This window comes from Mustela lutreola, chromosome 8 (genome assembly GCF_030435805.1).
Source record: "Mustela lutreola isolate mMusLut2 chromosome 8, mMusLut2.pri, whole genome shotgun sequence".
Lineage (NCBI taxonomy): Eukaryota > Metazoa > Chordata > Mammalia > Carnivora > Mustelidae > Mustela > Mustela lutreola.
Window position 1 is genome coordinate 117,548,228 of NC_081297.1, and position 16,001 is coordinate 117,564,228.

The 16,001-nt window shown below is 33.9% G+C and overlaps 1 protein-coding gene across 4 annotated transcripts in view; it reads left to right on the forward strand.

The window, feature by feature from the left end:
* The window catches only part of LRRIQ1 (leucine rich repeats and IQ motif containing 1), a 228,833-nt gene that overhangs the window by 545 nt on the left and 212,287 nt on the right, over positions 1 to 16,001 (forward strand). For 3 of the 4 annotated variants that reach the window (XM_059186458.1, XM_059186461.1, XM_059186459.1), the window contains exons 2-6: positions 3,605 to 3,752; positions 5,064 to 5,175; positions 10,264 to 10,352; positions 11,949 to 12,066; positions 12,867 to 13,090. In XM_059186458.1, the coding sequence (XP_059042441.1) occupies positions 3,606 to 3,752; positions 5,064 to 5,175; positions 10,264 to 10,352; positions 11,949 to 12,066; positions 12,867 to 13,090 (690 nt within the window). In that variant the 5' untranslated portion in view covers position 3,605. Of the gene's footprint in view, positions 1 to 3,604; positions 3,753 to 5,063; positions 5,176 to 10,263; positions 10,353 to 11,948; positions 12,067 to 12,866; positions 13,091 to 16,001 lie in introns of those variants that run through there. The other variant, XM_059186460.1, reaches the window with a different exon arrangement.

A 16,001-nucleotide genomic window follows, 5' to 3' on the forward strand; every position in this document is an offset into this window, starting at 1 on the left:
ACTGTAGACCATTTACGTTGGGATACATCTAGGGCTGCATTGTCCTATCCTGTACCCAAACCACTAGGTGGCCGCTGAAGACTTGAAATACCGCTAGTCCAAATGGGAACGTATTGTAGGTGTAAAATACACATCGCACTTCGAAGAATTACTAGGCAAAAACAAAGATAAAAGCTTTTTACGTTGATCTTAATAATAAATTATTTTTATTTTGACTGCATGTTTAAATAATAGTTTGGATATAATGAGTTAAATAAAATATATTACTAAAACTAATTTCACCTGTTATTCTTTACTTTAAAAAAATTGCTAACTGGCAAATTTAAAATCACATATGTGCTTAGATACGTAATTGGACTGGGCTGATCTAGAGAGCCAGTTGGTGAGCAGAGAGGGACACAAAGGAAATGACTCTTAACTTTGCTCTCTACATAAAGTTTTGTGTACCTGTGCATTCTGCTTTATAGCTACATTTTTAAAAAATGTAATTTTCCTACCTAGCAAATCTTTTGCATTGCACTTTAAATAAGTTTGATAACAGGATAGTATTTTACACTGCTTCGGCTTATGGTTTTGTTTTCCTTTGAAGGAGGAAGCTGATGGGTAAAATTAAACTAGCTTTTAGAATTCATGGTTTAAAAAATCACTCAACATAAAGGTCTGAAATGAAAATTAAAAAGATCCCCAATTCTCCCAGAAAATTTCTGTGTTTCAAAAAACTGTGTATGTGTGGATACTTACTCTGCATATTTTTCTACCATGTGTCTTTTTTCAATTATTTCTTCTTTGCTACTTTTCCACAGCACAGTAAATATACCAGTTTTTAAAAGGACTTAAATAGTATTCCATTCTATGAATCCATCATAATCTATTTATCTTTTCTTAGTATTTATTATTTTTTAAATCTTTTATTGAGATAATTGTAGATTAAAATGTAGTTTTAAGAAATAATGTGGAAATAGCCCTTGTACGCTCTCCAGTATCTCCCAATGGTAACACTTTTATTGGTACAGTTTGCTAATCTTACTCAGATTTCCTACATTTTATTTGTAATCATTTGTGTGTATTATATACAGTTTATATCATCTGAATATGTGCACTTATCTACTACTCCAGTCAAGATAGTGAAGAGCTCCAATGCTACAAGAATCTTTCACGTTGCCCTTTTATTACCATAACCACCTTCCTCCAATTCCATCCACCTCTGACTCCTGGGAATCACTAATCTCTTCTCCTCTATAAAATTTTGTCATTTGTCACTTCAAAAATGTTATATGAATGGAATCATGTAGTATGTTACCTTTTGGTTTGGGCTTCTTGCTCAACATAGTTCCCTAGAGATTCATGGAGATTTGTTGGTATCCCTTTTATTGTTGAGTAGTATTACCTGGTATGGAGGTAGTAGAATTGGTTTAACCATTCACCTATTGAGGGACACTTTGGTTATCTTCAGATTGAGGCTGTCATGAATAAAACTGTTGTGAATATTCATGTACAAGTTTTAGTATGAACATCAAATTTCATTTTTCTGGGAAAAGTGCCCAAGAGTATAGCCAACACATGGAAATCAGTCCAATTAAATCATTTATATATGAAAGAAAGGTCTGTGATAATGTATAACTAGAGGAAATACAGGCACAGGGTTTTTTGTTGTTGTTTTTTTGTTTGTTTGTTTTGTTTTGGATAGGAGTGAATTGTGTTTATGTAGGGAAGAGAGGCAAGCAGAATAAAAATGTATGGTGAGGCAGTAAAGAGAAAAGCTAATGGATGGAGCATAGTTGAGTAGGTGAAAAAATGTCAGATTCAGAGAATAGGCAGATGATTACACTTTATTAGGAAGGGATTCTTCTCTAAGTAAGAGGAATATGAAAGGTTTCAGGAAAAGAAATAGGAAAATGAAGGCATTCATTTTCTTTATTAACTAGACTGTAAACTTTGGACATAGGCTACTTGTCTTATTTAATCAGCATAGCACTAGCATTGTTGTTAATGTACCTGGTGGGCTCCCCAAAAGTTGATTTTGAGATGAGCGAAAGAAAGAAAAGAGGGAAGCAAGGAAGGGAGGGTGAGTCAAGAAAGTAGCACTGGAAAGATCAGGGACTTGAGGAAAAGATGAAAGTTTGGAATAGTCTGGAAAATAAAATAATAGTTGAGGAGTAGAGCATTTTTTGAATTTTTTTTCTTAAACCAAGACCCACAGTAGAACAAATGAATTACACTTTACACTGCAGCTCATGCGCACATGCCTACATATATACCCACCTACAATAAAAAAAAAAAAAGTTTTTTTTTTTAAAGTTTTTATCTTTAGGAGCGCCTGGGTGGCTCAGTGGGTTAAAGCCTCTGCCTTCGGGTCAGGTCATGATCTCAGGGTCCTGGGATCGAGCCCCACATCGGGCTCTCTGCTCTGCAGGGAGCCTGCTTCTCCCTCTCTCTCTGCCCGCCTCTCTGCCTACTTGTGATCTCTCTCTGTCAAATAAATAAATAAATAAATGTTTTTATCTTTAACATATATAGTACACTTATAGTCTATTTTCTTATCTACCCTAATTTTCCCTATCCTATTCCATCATTAAAACTTTATGATAAAGAGCCACTGATTTAATGTCTTGATCCACTAAAGAGTTATTTATCATCTGCACTTTGAAGACTCTTGGACTAGGGGATATTCAGAAGGATTGCTGGGCAGATGAGGAGTTTGACTAAGTTTGGAGATCATTTCATAGTGGGAAAAGCATTGGGTTTGAATTCAGAATTTCTCAATTAGGGCCATGTCATTATTACTGATTGGCATAATGACTATACTAAGTTAAGTACACTCCTTAAACCTTGGTTTTCTTATCAGTACAATGACTATAATGGCCTTATATCCGTTCCATTGCTCTGATGATTATCACTCACACAGTGTCTTTTAGTGCCTGGCTTGTCACTAATATGCAATACATGGAAGCTAATGGTGGTTGACGATGGTGGTGATTACAGGAAGATATACTCTAATGTGCTGCTTGATCCATATCCATCACAAGCATTAAAGGTTTAAATATAAATATTGGTCTTATAAGCCACATACTATTACAACATATTATTGTTGTTAAAAACATGTGGCTATCTATAGTAAATTAACAACTGTCAATTAATGAGTAAAAACTAACTATGTATTGACCCATATATAGACTTAGGTTGCTTTCTATGAGTATTCTTTTTTTTTTTTTTTAACGAGTATTCTATTCTCTGAATACTCAAGCTATTCAGAGATACTTCACCCTCAATTATTTCCATGAGGATGAATTTTACTGTGACATTTCTTGATTCAGGAAGTTAAGACAGTCCATTCCATGTGACTTTTCCTTTAGAGAATTAAGAGAGTACTATTAGAGTTGGCCATTTTGTATCAAACATTAAAGAACTAATGAGTTAATGGAGAGGGGGAAAAAATGTTCTTTAATATATGGTATGACCATTTTAAGATATGATGAAGGTATCCTAGATGAAAACATATTTACACAGAACATGTTACATTGGTATGACCCATTAAACAACCCATAGATTTTACTCATTTTATCCTCTTCATTTTTCTTTAAATGGCTCTGTGTTTATTACAAAGGATGATGGAAAACGATGGTGATGATGATGATACAAAGCTCAAGGAAGAAATAGAAGCTGAATTGGATAAAATCAGCATTTCTTCATTAGAAAAAGATGATGTTGATAGTGATTCAAAATCAGACATCCAGAGTGATGACAGTGATACAGTAAGTGTTAAATGCTGGGCTTTTAAGATTCTGACTGGAGTAATCTTTGTCAAGTAAACTTTGCTCAGTTTTCTTGACATTGTTATCTCATTTTTTAACTTTAGGATCACTTTTAAGCAATGTGCATTGTTAGATATTTAAATATAAAAAGTACATTGAAGATACAAGTCACTTATAATTTCACATGTACATATGTGCATTTTTTGCAATATTGGTATTATACATAGAACTATTTATTTGTATCCTGTTTTTTAAACTTAAATCATGAGCTTTTTAATGTTATTAGAGATACATGAAAAGCAAAGTTTATGTGGAATCTTTATACCTATAGAAATAGTTATTTTTTGGAAATCAAATTTATTATCTTTTCACTTGTGTATTTCCCCAATGTTTATATGATTAAAAAATTTATTCACAGGGGCACCTGGGTGGCTCAGTGGGTTAAGCCCCTGCCTTCGGCTCATGTCACTACCTCTTCACGATCTCAGGATCCTGGGATCGAGCCCCGCATTTGGGCTCTCTGCTCTGCGGGGAGCCTGCTTCCCCCTTTCTCTCTGCCTGCCTCTCTGCCTACTTGTGATCTCTGTCTGTCAAATAAATAAAATCTTAAAAAGAATTTATTCACAGATTCATTCTTTTGCATCAAATTCCTTAAACTAATGGGAATTTATTTTCAAATATGTTATATAACGTAGATCTAAATAGAAATTTTCCTGCATATATTTAGTTAATATTATTAATGTCATTTGATGAATAATCTACGTCTTCTTAATTGATTTGTCTTATCTTTTGTATATGTTTAGTTGTTATACATATAATATATCTAAGGCACTCTATTTTTTCCCATTATTCTGTTACTTTTTCTCCTATTGTAGTTTTTTTATTATTAAGTATCAAACAGGTCAAATTCCTGGCTTTGTTTTTTCAAAATTTTCTCCACTAAACTTTTTCCCAAAGAAACTTCATTCATTAAGTTTTGAAGGATAATTATACTTTCATTTTTAATTAAGATGCAATAACCTATATGTTACTTTTGGAAAGTTATAATTTGTATATTAATATGTCTTCTTATCCATAGCTAATTCAAGTGAAAATTTTGAAATTCTTCATTTAGATATGAAAGACAACAGAATCATGGATGTACTTCATAGTCACCTGAAAAGAAAAAGCAAATTTTAATCAAATATACTTGTTTGAACTGATTTACACATCTTGTTCAAAGTTTTGGTGTATGAAAACTTTTATGAAATTTTTGATACATAGTTTTAATAAATGATTTAACAGTTACTTTCGTTTTTTAAAAAATTTTAGGATTTGGATGAATTACCGGAGTCTGTTCTTCACTGTATTAACATCATAAAGAATAAGAGCAAAACGGCGGAAGAGCTCATTCTTCAGGACTTGGAAGATACTGATGTTTTAAGTAAGTAGTTTTTTTTCTTTTTTTAAGTATAGTTTTTATCTGCTTGGCAGATAAGTTTTCTGTAGTCATGATTAATTTAGAATTTAGAAAAATATGCTGCTTGAAGTTCTTAGCTGTTGTTATATGTGCATTTCTCTGTACTATAATATCTGTAATATGCTGGATTGTTTAATTTAGTCCATTAATTTTTTTTTCCTGACTACTTCCTTTATATGTCCAATAAATATTAGCCACCAACATTTTGTTTTACTGGTCCTAATTAAAACCAGACACTATTACAGTTGATTCTTGAACAACACAGGTTTGAACTGTAAACGTCATTTATGTGCAGATTTTTTACAGTACAGTATTATAAATGGATTTTCTCTTTCTTATAGTTTTCTTAATAACATTTTCATTTGCTAACTTTATTATATGAATACAGTATATAATATGTATAATATATAAAATATGCATTAATAGACCATTTATATTATTAGTAAGCATTCTGGTCTATAGTAGGCTATTAGTAGGTGTGTTTTGGGGATCAAAAGTTACATGCAGATTTTTGACTGCATGGGGGCTTGTCACTCTTAATCCCCATGTTGTTCAAGGGTCATCTTTACTTTGCATTAAGAAAAGAAAATGAGTCACAGGATATTTTAGAAGTATCAGTTTATACATTTTGGGGGGAGAAAAACATAATTTACATCAGAAGCCTAACAATTTTTATTTGCTTCAACTGAGCAAAATTACTTGTTGGAATTCTAAGAATAATAGAATTATCAGGGATTTAACTAGAATTAACCATGGCTTGGTTTATTATGAAAAATAGCAACAGCCTAAATGTTCAACAGGCCTCAGTGTATCCAGCAACACCCACTGAAAAAGATGGCTTAGATAATATTTAATGGAATAAAAGTTTCCATGATATAATATATAAGATTATTATAAAGTTCAGTTTTATTTATGCAAATATTAGTATACATTACAATTAGGTTACATACACTACAATACTCATTCAACAAATATTACTGTGTGAAAGGATCTGTTTCAGCCACTAAGAATATTACAGAGAACAAAATAGGCAAAGGTTCTGCTTTCCTATTCTAATGCTCCAGTGTGGGGAAACAGACTAGAAACAAATTAATATGTCATATTTTAATACTGATAACTTCAATGAAATAAAAAATTTAAGATAGGTCATAGAGATTGGAGGTTGCTCTTTTAGATAGGATAAGTCAAGGAAGGCCTCTCTGAGGAGGTGATATTTGAGCAATGACTAAGAAGGAAAGCCACATGGATATCTCAGTGAATGAGGTGAGTTACATGGATATCTAGAGAGCCAGTGTTCTAGAAAAAAGGCTCTGTAAAGGTCAAGACACTGATTGTATGGGGGTCAGATCATATAGGGCTCTTATAAATCATGGTCTGGGCTTTGGATTCTACTCTGTGTATGTGAAGGTTTTTGAGTAAAGAGTGACAATATCTGACACATTTTTGAGGCATTCATTCTGGTGATTGTGTAGAAAAGATAACCTGAGGTAGCAAGAGTCTACTACAAGACTGTTGCCATAGTGTGGTTCGAGGGATGTCTTGGTGGCTCAGTTAATTAAGCAACTGCCTTTGGTTCAGGTCATGATCCCAGGGTCCTGGGACGGAGTCCCACTTTGGGCTCCTTGCTCAGCATGGAGCCTGCTTCTTCCTCTGCCTGCCGCTCCCCCTGCTTGTGCTCTCTCTCACTCTCTCTCTGATAAATAAACAAAATCTTAAAAAAATAGTATAGTTAGGAATTAGAGTGATTGGAGTAGAAATGAAAAACAGTCACATTCTAGAAATCATTTTTTAAAAAGATTTCATTTATGTATTTGACAGAGGTAGAGACAGTGAGAGAGAGAAGACAAGCAGGAAAGTGGGAGAGGGAGAAGCAGGCTTCTCTCTGAGCAGGGAGCCTGATGCTGGACTCCATCTCAGGACCCTGGGATCATGACCTGAGCTGAAGGCAGTTGCTTAATGACTGTGCCACCCAGAAAACCCTCTAGAAATCATTTTTAAGGTAAAAAGAACCAAAAGTATTTATTGATGGATTGGAATGAGAGCAGGAGAGGAAACTGACTGCAAGATTTTTGTCCTGAGTGGGTGAATGGATATGTAAAGACTTATTCTATGTAGATGCTTTAAATTTTGTCAGTGATTATTTGTATTTGAGTTATAGGGAATATTTATGTTTGTTTATGTATATTTATTAAAATTTATACAATGGAAATGTAACTATATTGGCAATTATATAGTTTAATTAAAGAAAGGAAACACAATTATAGAAAATCAGTTACATGAAAGGTTATGTAACTATAATTATAGCAGTGGTTTAGAAAATTATGAGATCTCACGTATAGTTTTGATGCAATAAGTATGATAGTCTCAATGAATAGGATGTTTTTCCAAGAAAATTCAGATGATCAAAATTGCTTGAAAACATGATTAAATCAATAATCTGGCAAGAAGGAGGAAAAGGTTTTCTTCTTAAATGTCATTAGAAATTAGTATGATTAAAAAAAGAAAAAAAAAGAAAAGAGTATGATTTTACAGTTGAATCCTTACAATCCATCAAGGATAAACAAATCTGCAGGTTACATAATATTTCATTTATAAAAACCTCCATACTTCAAATACAAAGCATAACACACACACACACACACACACACACACACACACATACCAAACCAGAGGCTAAGTTCACTTATGAATGTAGATATAATAGTTGGGGCTCTCAGTTGTAGACACAAGCTACTTGAGCTGCTTTAGGCAGAAGGGTTTTGGGGGTGTTTTTGTCTTTATTTTTATGGGTAGAAGTTAGACATTTTGGTTATTTATCGCTGCAAAACAAACAGTGGTTTAAAATAACAATATGTTATTATTTCTTATGGTTCTGTGGGCTGACTGAGCTTAGCTAAGCAATTCTTGCTTGGATTTCTGTGTGCATTCCGAGTTGGATGTTGAATAGGGACATTTGAAGTTTTTAATGGATTAGAATTCCAAGGGTGGTTCACTGAAATGCTTGTTGATTGATGCTAATTGTTGGGTGGGAGTTCAACTGCGGCACCTGGAGGGCAGCTGGAGGCGCCTACCTGTGATATCTCTCTATGATTTGCATGGCACCTGGATTCTGAGGAGTTCCATGAGCAAAATTCCAATAGACTAATGTGGAACCTTGTAAAACTTATTATAGCCTAGTTTCATATATCACGCAACATCATTTCTATCACATCCTGGTGGTTACTCAGGGTCAGCCCAGGCTCTGTGTGGGAGGGAACTAAACAGTATATGCACACCAGGAAGTGTGAAAGAGACATCTTTGAAGACTAGCTGTTCTAATGAATAACAGAATTGTTAATAGAATTGAAGAAATACACTCTAGTCCGAGCATCCAAAGCGTAAAAAATACACATGCGCGTGCACGCGCACACACACACACACCCTGTTAAACTGGGATGCAGAAAGAGCTGCTGTATGATATAATTAAGATACTTCGAGATGTTGATCTTCTACTACACACTCCTTTTTTTTTTTTTTTAAGATTTTATTTATTTATTTGACAGAGAGATCACAAGTAGGCAGAGAGGCAGGCAGAGAGAGAGGAGGAAGCAGGCTCCCTGCAGAGCAGAGACCCCGATGTGGGGCTCCATCCCAGGACCCTGGGATCCCAGGACCCTGGAATCTCAGGGTCCTGGGATCATGACCTGAGCCAAAGGCAGAGGCTTTAACCCACTGAGCCACCCAGGTGCCCCCTACTACACACTCCTATCTCCAACCCAGAGCTCCCTCTATCATAGTCTCATCCAGAAAAATGAAAATCTTGCTCCTTGTCTCTCTTCACACATGGTATTTTTATGGAAATAAAGACATGCAAATATATCAATTGACAGAACCTTAATCACCCTCAGAAACCTGGCTTCAAAGGAATCTGGAGAATGTTATTTTTGCTTTGTCAGCCCCTCACATGGGAAAGCAGGCTGCTGAGACTGTGAATAAGTGTTGAAGAAGAAAATTTGTAATGTCTGGCAAAATAGGTGTGAGTAGTTAGTTAACCAGCAAAACAGTCATTTGTGAACAATAGTTTACTGTTAATGAAGACTACCATGATAGAACATATTAGCTGAAAGAGGACAAAAAATTAACTGCATCTGCACAGATGATAAAAGGACAATAAAATTCAAAAAACTCATAAAGTCAGAAATGAAAGCTCACTTCATTCACATTAGTAATTATAATCTTTTATTTTTATTTATTTTGTAGATTTTATTTATTTATTTGACAGACAGAGATCACAAGCAGGCAGACAGGCAGGCAGAGACAGGAGAAAGCAGACTCCCCGTGGAGCAGAGAGCCCGATGCGGGGTTCGATCCCAGGACCCCAGGACCCCCGGACCCCAGGACCACGACCCGAGTAGAAGGCAGAGGCTTTAACCCACTGAGCCACCCAGGCACCCCTATAATCTTTTAAACTAATACTTTTATTAAACTGTGTTTAGTATCTTCTGCAAGGTTATATTGCTAGTTTGTGGCAGTAGAATTGAACCTTTATTGATTTCTAATCAAGGTGTCACTGCAGTATCAAACTCAGCATTACACTGTGTACATAGAAAACAGACCAGTCTAGAAAGAGAGTGTTTTATAAATTTATTACTTTTATTTTTTTTTTTTATTTTTATTTTTATTTTTTTTTTTTAAAGATTTTATTTATTTATTTGACAGAGAGAAATCACAAGTAAGCAGAGAGGCAGGCAGAGAGAGGAGGAAGCAGGCTCCCTGCTGAGCAGAGAGCCCGATGCGGGACTCGATCCCAGGACCCTGAGATCATGACCTGAGCCGAAGGCAGCGGCTTAACCCACTGAGCCACCCAGGCGCCCTATTACTTTTATTTTTAGAACAAAGATTACAGATTCCCTCTGTTCTTTATTTTTCATTATTTTCCTATTGTTTTGAGTCACTGCTCAAGAATATACTATGATGGAATTTGAGATTAAAGGATAATGAAAGGGGTTTGAGATTTAAACGTGCTTTGTCCTGCTCTAATATTTAAAGTTATAATATTTTTTCTTTCTCTAGGCTATAGTTATGGAGTGGTTCCTAATCACATGCATTTAAGGATAGAATTATCAACTGAACATAAAGAACATCCAGAACAGTTAATAAAGGTATCTGATCAATATTTGACTGAAAGTACTCAATATTACAGTTAGATATTTTTTACCTTTCCCTCTTATGAAGGATGATAGTTCACTGATTTAAAGTTCAGTGGTAGGGACACCTGGGTGGCACAGTCCTTTAAGCGTCCAACTCTTGGTGACTCTTGGTTTTGGCCTACGTCATGATTTCAGGGTTGTGGGATCAAGGCCCATGTCAGCACAGAGTCTACTTAAGATTCTTTCTCCCTCTCCTTCTGCCTGTCCCTACAGTGTGTACACTCTCTCTCTCCCTCTCTCAAATAAATAAATCTTTTAAAAAAAGTAAAGATGTAATCTGCCAATTAGAACTTAAAAATTTAATTGTTTTTGGCTTTGTGTTTTCTTCTTGCTTGTAATACATAAAAAGGCAAATTTCAATTTAAAAAAATATTAGAAATAGTAATTTGAATCATCAGTAATTGGGAATTTAAAATGCATGTAGATAAAACAGTAGAACCATACTATGTGATATTTTTCCCCTAAAAACTCCAAGGAAAACAATGAATATAATGTTTATTATCCTGCTTAGGAATGTACTGTGTTCCAGGAGAGACTTTATATATCCAATGGAAATTTTAAATGTGGAACATCTTATGTTAATTTTAAAAAAAGATAAAATATAAAAAATTCCTAAAAAATAAGAGTAAGGGAGAGCCTGGCAATTTTGATTAAAAACTCCAGAAATACATTTGAGAAATTTCTTCTACAGTTTTAGCATTTTGAATGCTTATTTTATCTATCTCTGATTTTACCTAACTCTATTCTGCTCCCTAAGATGTTTAATATAATTTGAAAATTGCTTATATATATATATATATATATATACTCTCTTTTTTGGTAACAAACTTGAAATATTAATTTTGAATTATCATACTGCTACTTCATTGAAATAGATATCCTATCTCTTTCCAACTAGAATATGGTATAAGGCTAATTATGGTAAAGTATTCATAAACATGACTTTTGCATAATTCAGGTTAAAGTGGAGGATAGTTCCATTTTTTGAACATGCTGAAAGTATTAGCTGTTTGTAGCTGTGAGCAATCACTGTAGTTAAGAAATATAGAAATTCATTAAGAAGAAAGCAAGCATTAGCAGAAACACTGGGAAATAATTTTCAAGAAATTTTGCTTTCGAGTATAGTTGACACACAGTGTTACATTAGCTTCAAGTACACAGCATGATAATAAAACATCTCTATGTATCATTCTCTGCTCACTACAAGTGTATCTGCCATCTGTCACCATACAAAGCTATTACAGTATCATTGACTATGTTCCTAGCGCTATACCTTTTATTCCCATGATTTATTCATCCCACAGATTTTCAAGCAGTTTATTTGAATATTGTGGATAAATACAGGAGAATGATTAGAGTTCTGAAAAACAAGGAGGATAAAATACAGTCTGCTTGCATGGGAATACAATTTTTAGTGTGCTGTAGGATTGTATTTGAGAGAGATTGAAAGTAAATAAAGTTCTGGATTTGTGTACATATAGCTTGATATATTGTTAAAAATGATTGCTTTACTTTTTCTTTAATTATTGCTATTCTTTAACCTTTTAGATGTTGTCTGAAATAGAAAAAGAAGAATTTCTGAGGAATAAAATCCATTGTGGTGGTCCTGATTCTATTCCAGAGCCTGATCTTCATGATTTACCTGTGGATAAGCATGTTTTGCCAGGTATGCTAAATTGCTCAATGATATTTTTGATAATTTTTATGTGATTGACCATAGTTCTCTGAAAAAAATTTAGACAGTTTTCTTTTGACATTTAGAAAAATACAATCATGCTATTTGAAAATTATTATGCCTTTACTGTACTTACTTAATTTCATATTTTCATAGTATTTTTATGCCTCCTAAATTAACTTGATTTAAACATATTTAAATTTTCCATCTATATATCTGACTGAAATAGATATATCCAGCCTTGATTTTTTTAAAGATTTATTTATTTATTTTATAGAAAGTGAGAGAGAGAGAGAGTGAGCAGGGGCAGAGACAGGGGGAGAGAGAGAGAAGCAGACTCCCTGCGAGTGGGGAGCCCAATGTGGGGCTTGATTCTAGGACCCTGAGATTATGACATGAGCCCAAAATCAAAGAGTCAGAAGCTTAATGGACTGAGCCACCCAGGTGCCCCAGCCTTGGATTTTTAAGTATCCTTTAACTATATTCTTTTAACTGGTGTACACACACACACACACACACACATACACATTATGTTTTTATATTAAGCTTTGTGGTATAGTTAAGGCAAGTTTTGTGATTTCTTCATTAACTGAAATGGAACTTCCTTGCATATGACAGCAATAGGATTTTTAATGTATATTCTAAAATACCTATTTTTGAATATTATCACTTTTACTTTGATAATACATTGACCTTATTTCTTCATTTCAAAATTACTTTCATATTCTATGTTAGGTCAGTTTTGAGGGGCTTGCTTTTATGAATAATAATGTTTCTCTTCATGAATACAGATGATGCTGATATAAATTTTGGATACTGTGAAGTGGAAGAAAGATGTAGGCAGTCTTTTGAGGCTTGGCAAGAGAAACAGAAAGAACTGGAAGACCAGGAGAAAGAAACTCTCAAAGCTCAAAGGGATAGAGAAAAAAAGCAATTTCAAGAAGAAGAAGAAAAGAGACATTGCTGGATGAAACAATTTGAAGTTGAAAAAAAGAAATTAGAGAATATTCAGAAGGTAAAGTATTTTTTTAAGTTTTGTTTTTGTTTTCCATACATTCTTTCTTTTTAACTTTTTAAAATTTAAATCCAATTACCATATACTGTAATATTAGTTTCAGAGGTAGAATTTAGTCATTCATCAGTTGCATAACACCCAGTGCTAATGCCCATCACCCAATGACCTCTTCCGCCCCCCACCTTCCCTCTAGCAGTTTGTTTCCTATAGTTAAGAGTATTTTATGGTTTTCCTCTCTCTCTATTTTCATCTTATTTTATTTTTCCTTCCCTTTTCATATATTCATCTGTTTTGTTTCTTAAATAACACATACGAGTTAAATCATAGGTATTTGTCTTTCTCTGATTGACTTATTTAGCTTAGTATAATACCCTCTAGTTCCATCCATGTTGTTGCAAATGGCAAGATTTCATTCTTTTCCAAGGTTGAGTAATATTCCTTTATATAAGTATATATATCTCATCTTCTTTATCCATTCATCAGTCGATGGATATCTGGGCTCTTTTTACATTTTTTGAATCAGTAACTACTTCTGAGTAGTACTGATCCTTTTAGATTATGGTGTGGATTGAGCTCTGTTCTATGCGATTAAGGTACTCTTGATAATTGAAGCCATTGACTGTGATAACAGTATTTACTATGGACTTCTTGATTAGTTTTCCTTAAATTTATGCATTAAAAATTAAAAAAATTGTTTATTATATACATTAATTTAATTTAGCTTATTTAAAAATTTATTAAAATTCATTGAAATTTCAGATGCTGCTTTGGATCTTGGGAGCCCCCTGGGGTCAATGAAGTTACAGATTGTCCTAGAAGGATTGATATTTATAATATAAATGTTGCTTTTTCATATACTTCTAAATCATTCAAGAAAGCAACAAAAATTTCCTGATCATGAAATGTCTTTGCTATGAGGTCTAATGTATAACAATTATATAAAACACATTTGGTTGTAGTGGTTCATCCATGTAGGTAATAGTCTGTGCCTTGTTCCCATAATTGAGCTAATTCCCGAGATTAGAAATTTTTTGGTGTGAAGGAGTTTTGTGTTGTTTTTGTTTTTGTTTTGTTGTCTGTTTCCTCCTAACCCCACCCCAGGAGATCCGTATGCTTAGGTCATGGTAGTGATATATTGAGAAACTGGTGGATTTTTAGGACCCTACTTTATGACCATCAGGATTGTTAGAATGTATAGATAACAATCAGAACTGACTTCTCTGTCTTACATTACTAAAATTGACCTGCATATTACCATACTTACTGATTTTGAGAGTTACATATAGAGAATGTTGACATGTGGTCGCTTGGGCAGTTCAGTGTGTTCTAGCCCTCCATGTTGAGTACACTGCAATTCCTGATTATAGAAAATAAATTTAAAGCAATTATACTGTATACTCAGTATGGTTGTGGCTTTTTCTAGTAATGTGAACTATGGATCCTTAGCTTTCCTTTACACAGACTCTTTTTTGGGTCATTTCCAAAAGTCAGAATCTTTATTCTTGGATAGGCTTTAGTATAATTTAGATTATAGGAGTAGTGTTTGTAGTCTTATGTTGAAATGCATCATTGCTGTTGATTGTTAGTGGTGTTTTCAGATTTAGAAAACATCTGACTTTTAAATTCTGTTTACCCAAATTGTCATATTTAATTGTTTTAAAACAAAAAATTTATTGACTATCTCAATGGCAAAACATTCAGCTATGCGCTTCAATGACACAAAAGAGATCTGACATCTGGGCCCTCACCTTCAAAGAATTCCAGCTTAGTTTCTGAAAGTAATTTGTGCTTTATCATAAGATTATAGTTTAAAATATTTTAATGAATTCCTAAATGTATACTTTGTTATGCCTTGGGGCTTAAAACTTTTCCAATGAGACCATGCCATAATTTTAAAAAGATGCATTGTAAATATGTAATTTACTTTGAGTAGTTGTTTTCTGTGTCCTTTGTTAGCTGTTGGGGGAATGAAATAGGAAGCTATTGTGAATTTCTTTCCTTAAGAGTTCCACCCAGTTTCTCCTTCCTCATTATGGGCAAATGATCACATTATATTTTTGCATGAATGGCAAACTTCCTCTTCCTATTCCTATATCTAGTTTGTACCAACCTCTGTATTCATCCTACCTTTTTTCCTTGTCTTTGCGCTACACTCAGTAGGAAAGATTTCTTTTACTCAAAGTTAGGTTTCCCTGCTCTGCTCTATAATATTTTTCAGTTTACCCCTGCTTTTTGTTTTATAGTTTTACCTTGTATGCTGAAACACCCCTCAACTTCCTCTTTTCTTACTGTTTATAAGCATGTTCAGTTTTCTCCCATCTTAGAAATAAAACAAAAGAAAAACCACAAGATCACTTTTGTTCATATGTCTCATTTTAGCTTCTCTTTAGCTCTACTTATCATGGTAAGGCTTCTTAAAGAGTAGTCTTGTTATATTTAGTCTTTGTCTCTCATTGAATCCTAAAACTACGAGGTGTATATCACCTTCACCCCATCAAATGAAACGACTTGCAACAAAAATAACCAATGACTTCTTTTTTTTTTAAAATTTTTTAAAAAAGATTATTTATTTATTTATTTGACAGACAGAAATCACAAGTAGACAGAGAGGCAGATAGAGAGAGAGGGGGAAGCAGACTTCTTGCTGAGCAGAGAGCCCCATGCGGGGCTCGATCCCAGGACCCTGAGATCATGACCTGAGCCGAAGGCAGAGGCTTAACTCACTGAGCCACCCAGGTGCCCAATAACCAATGACTTCTAAGTTTCCATATTCAGAGTTTGATTTTCAGTTCTTATAATGGCCTCTGTAGCATTTTATGCCAGTAAAAATTTGATTATTGACCATTTCTTTCTTTCTTTCTTTCTTTTTTTTTAAGATTTATTTATTTGACAGGCAGAGATCACAAGTAGG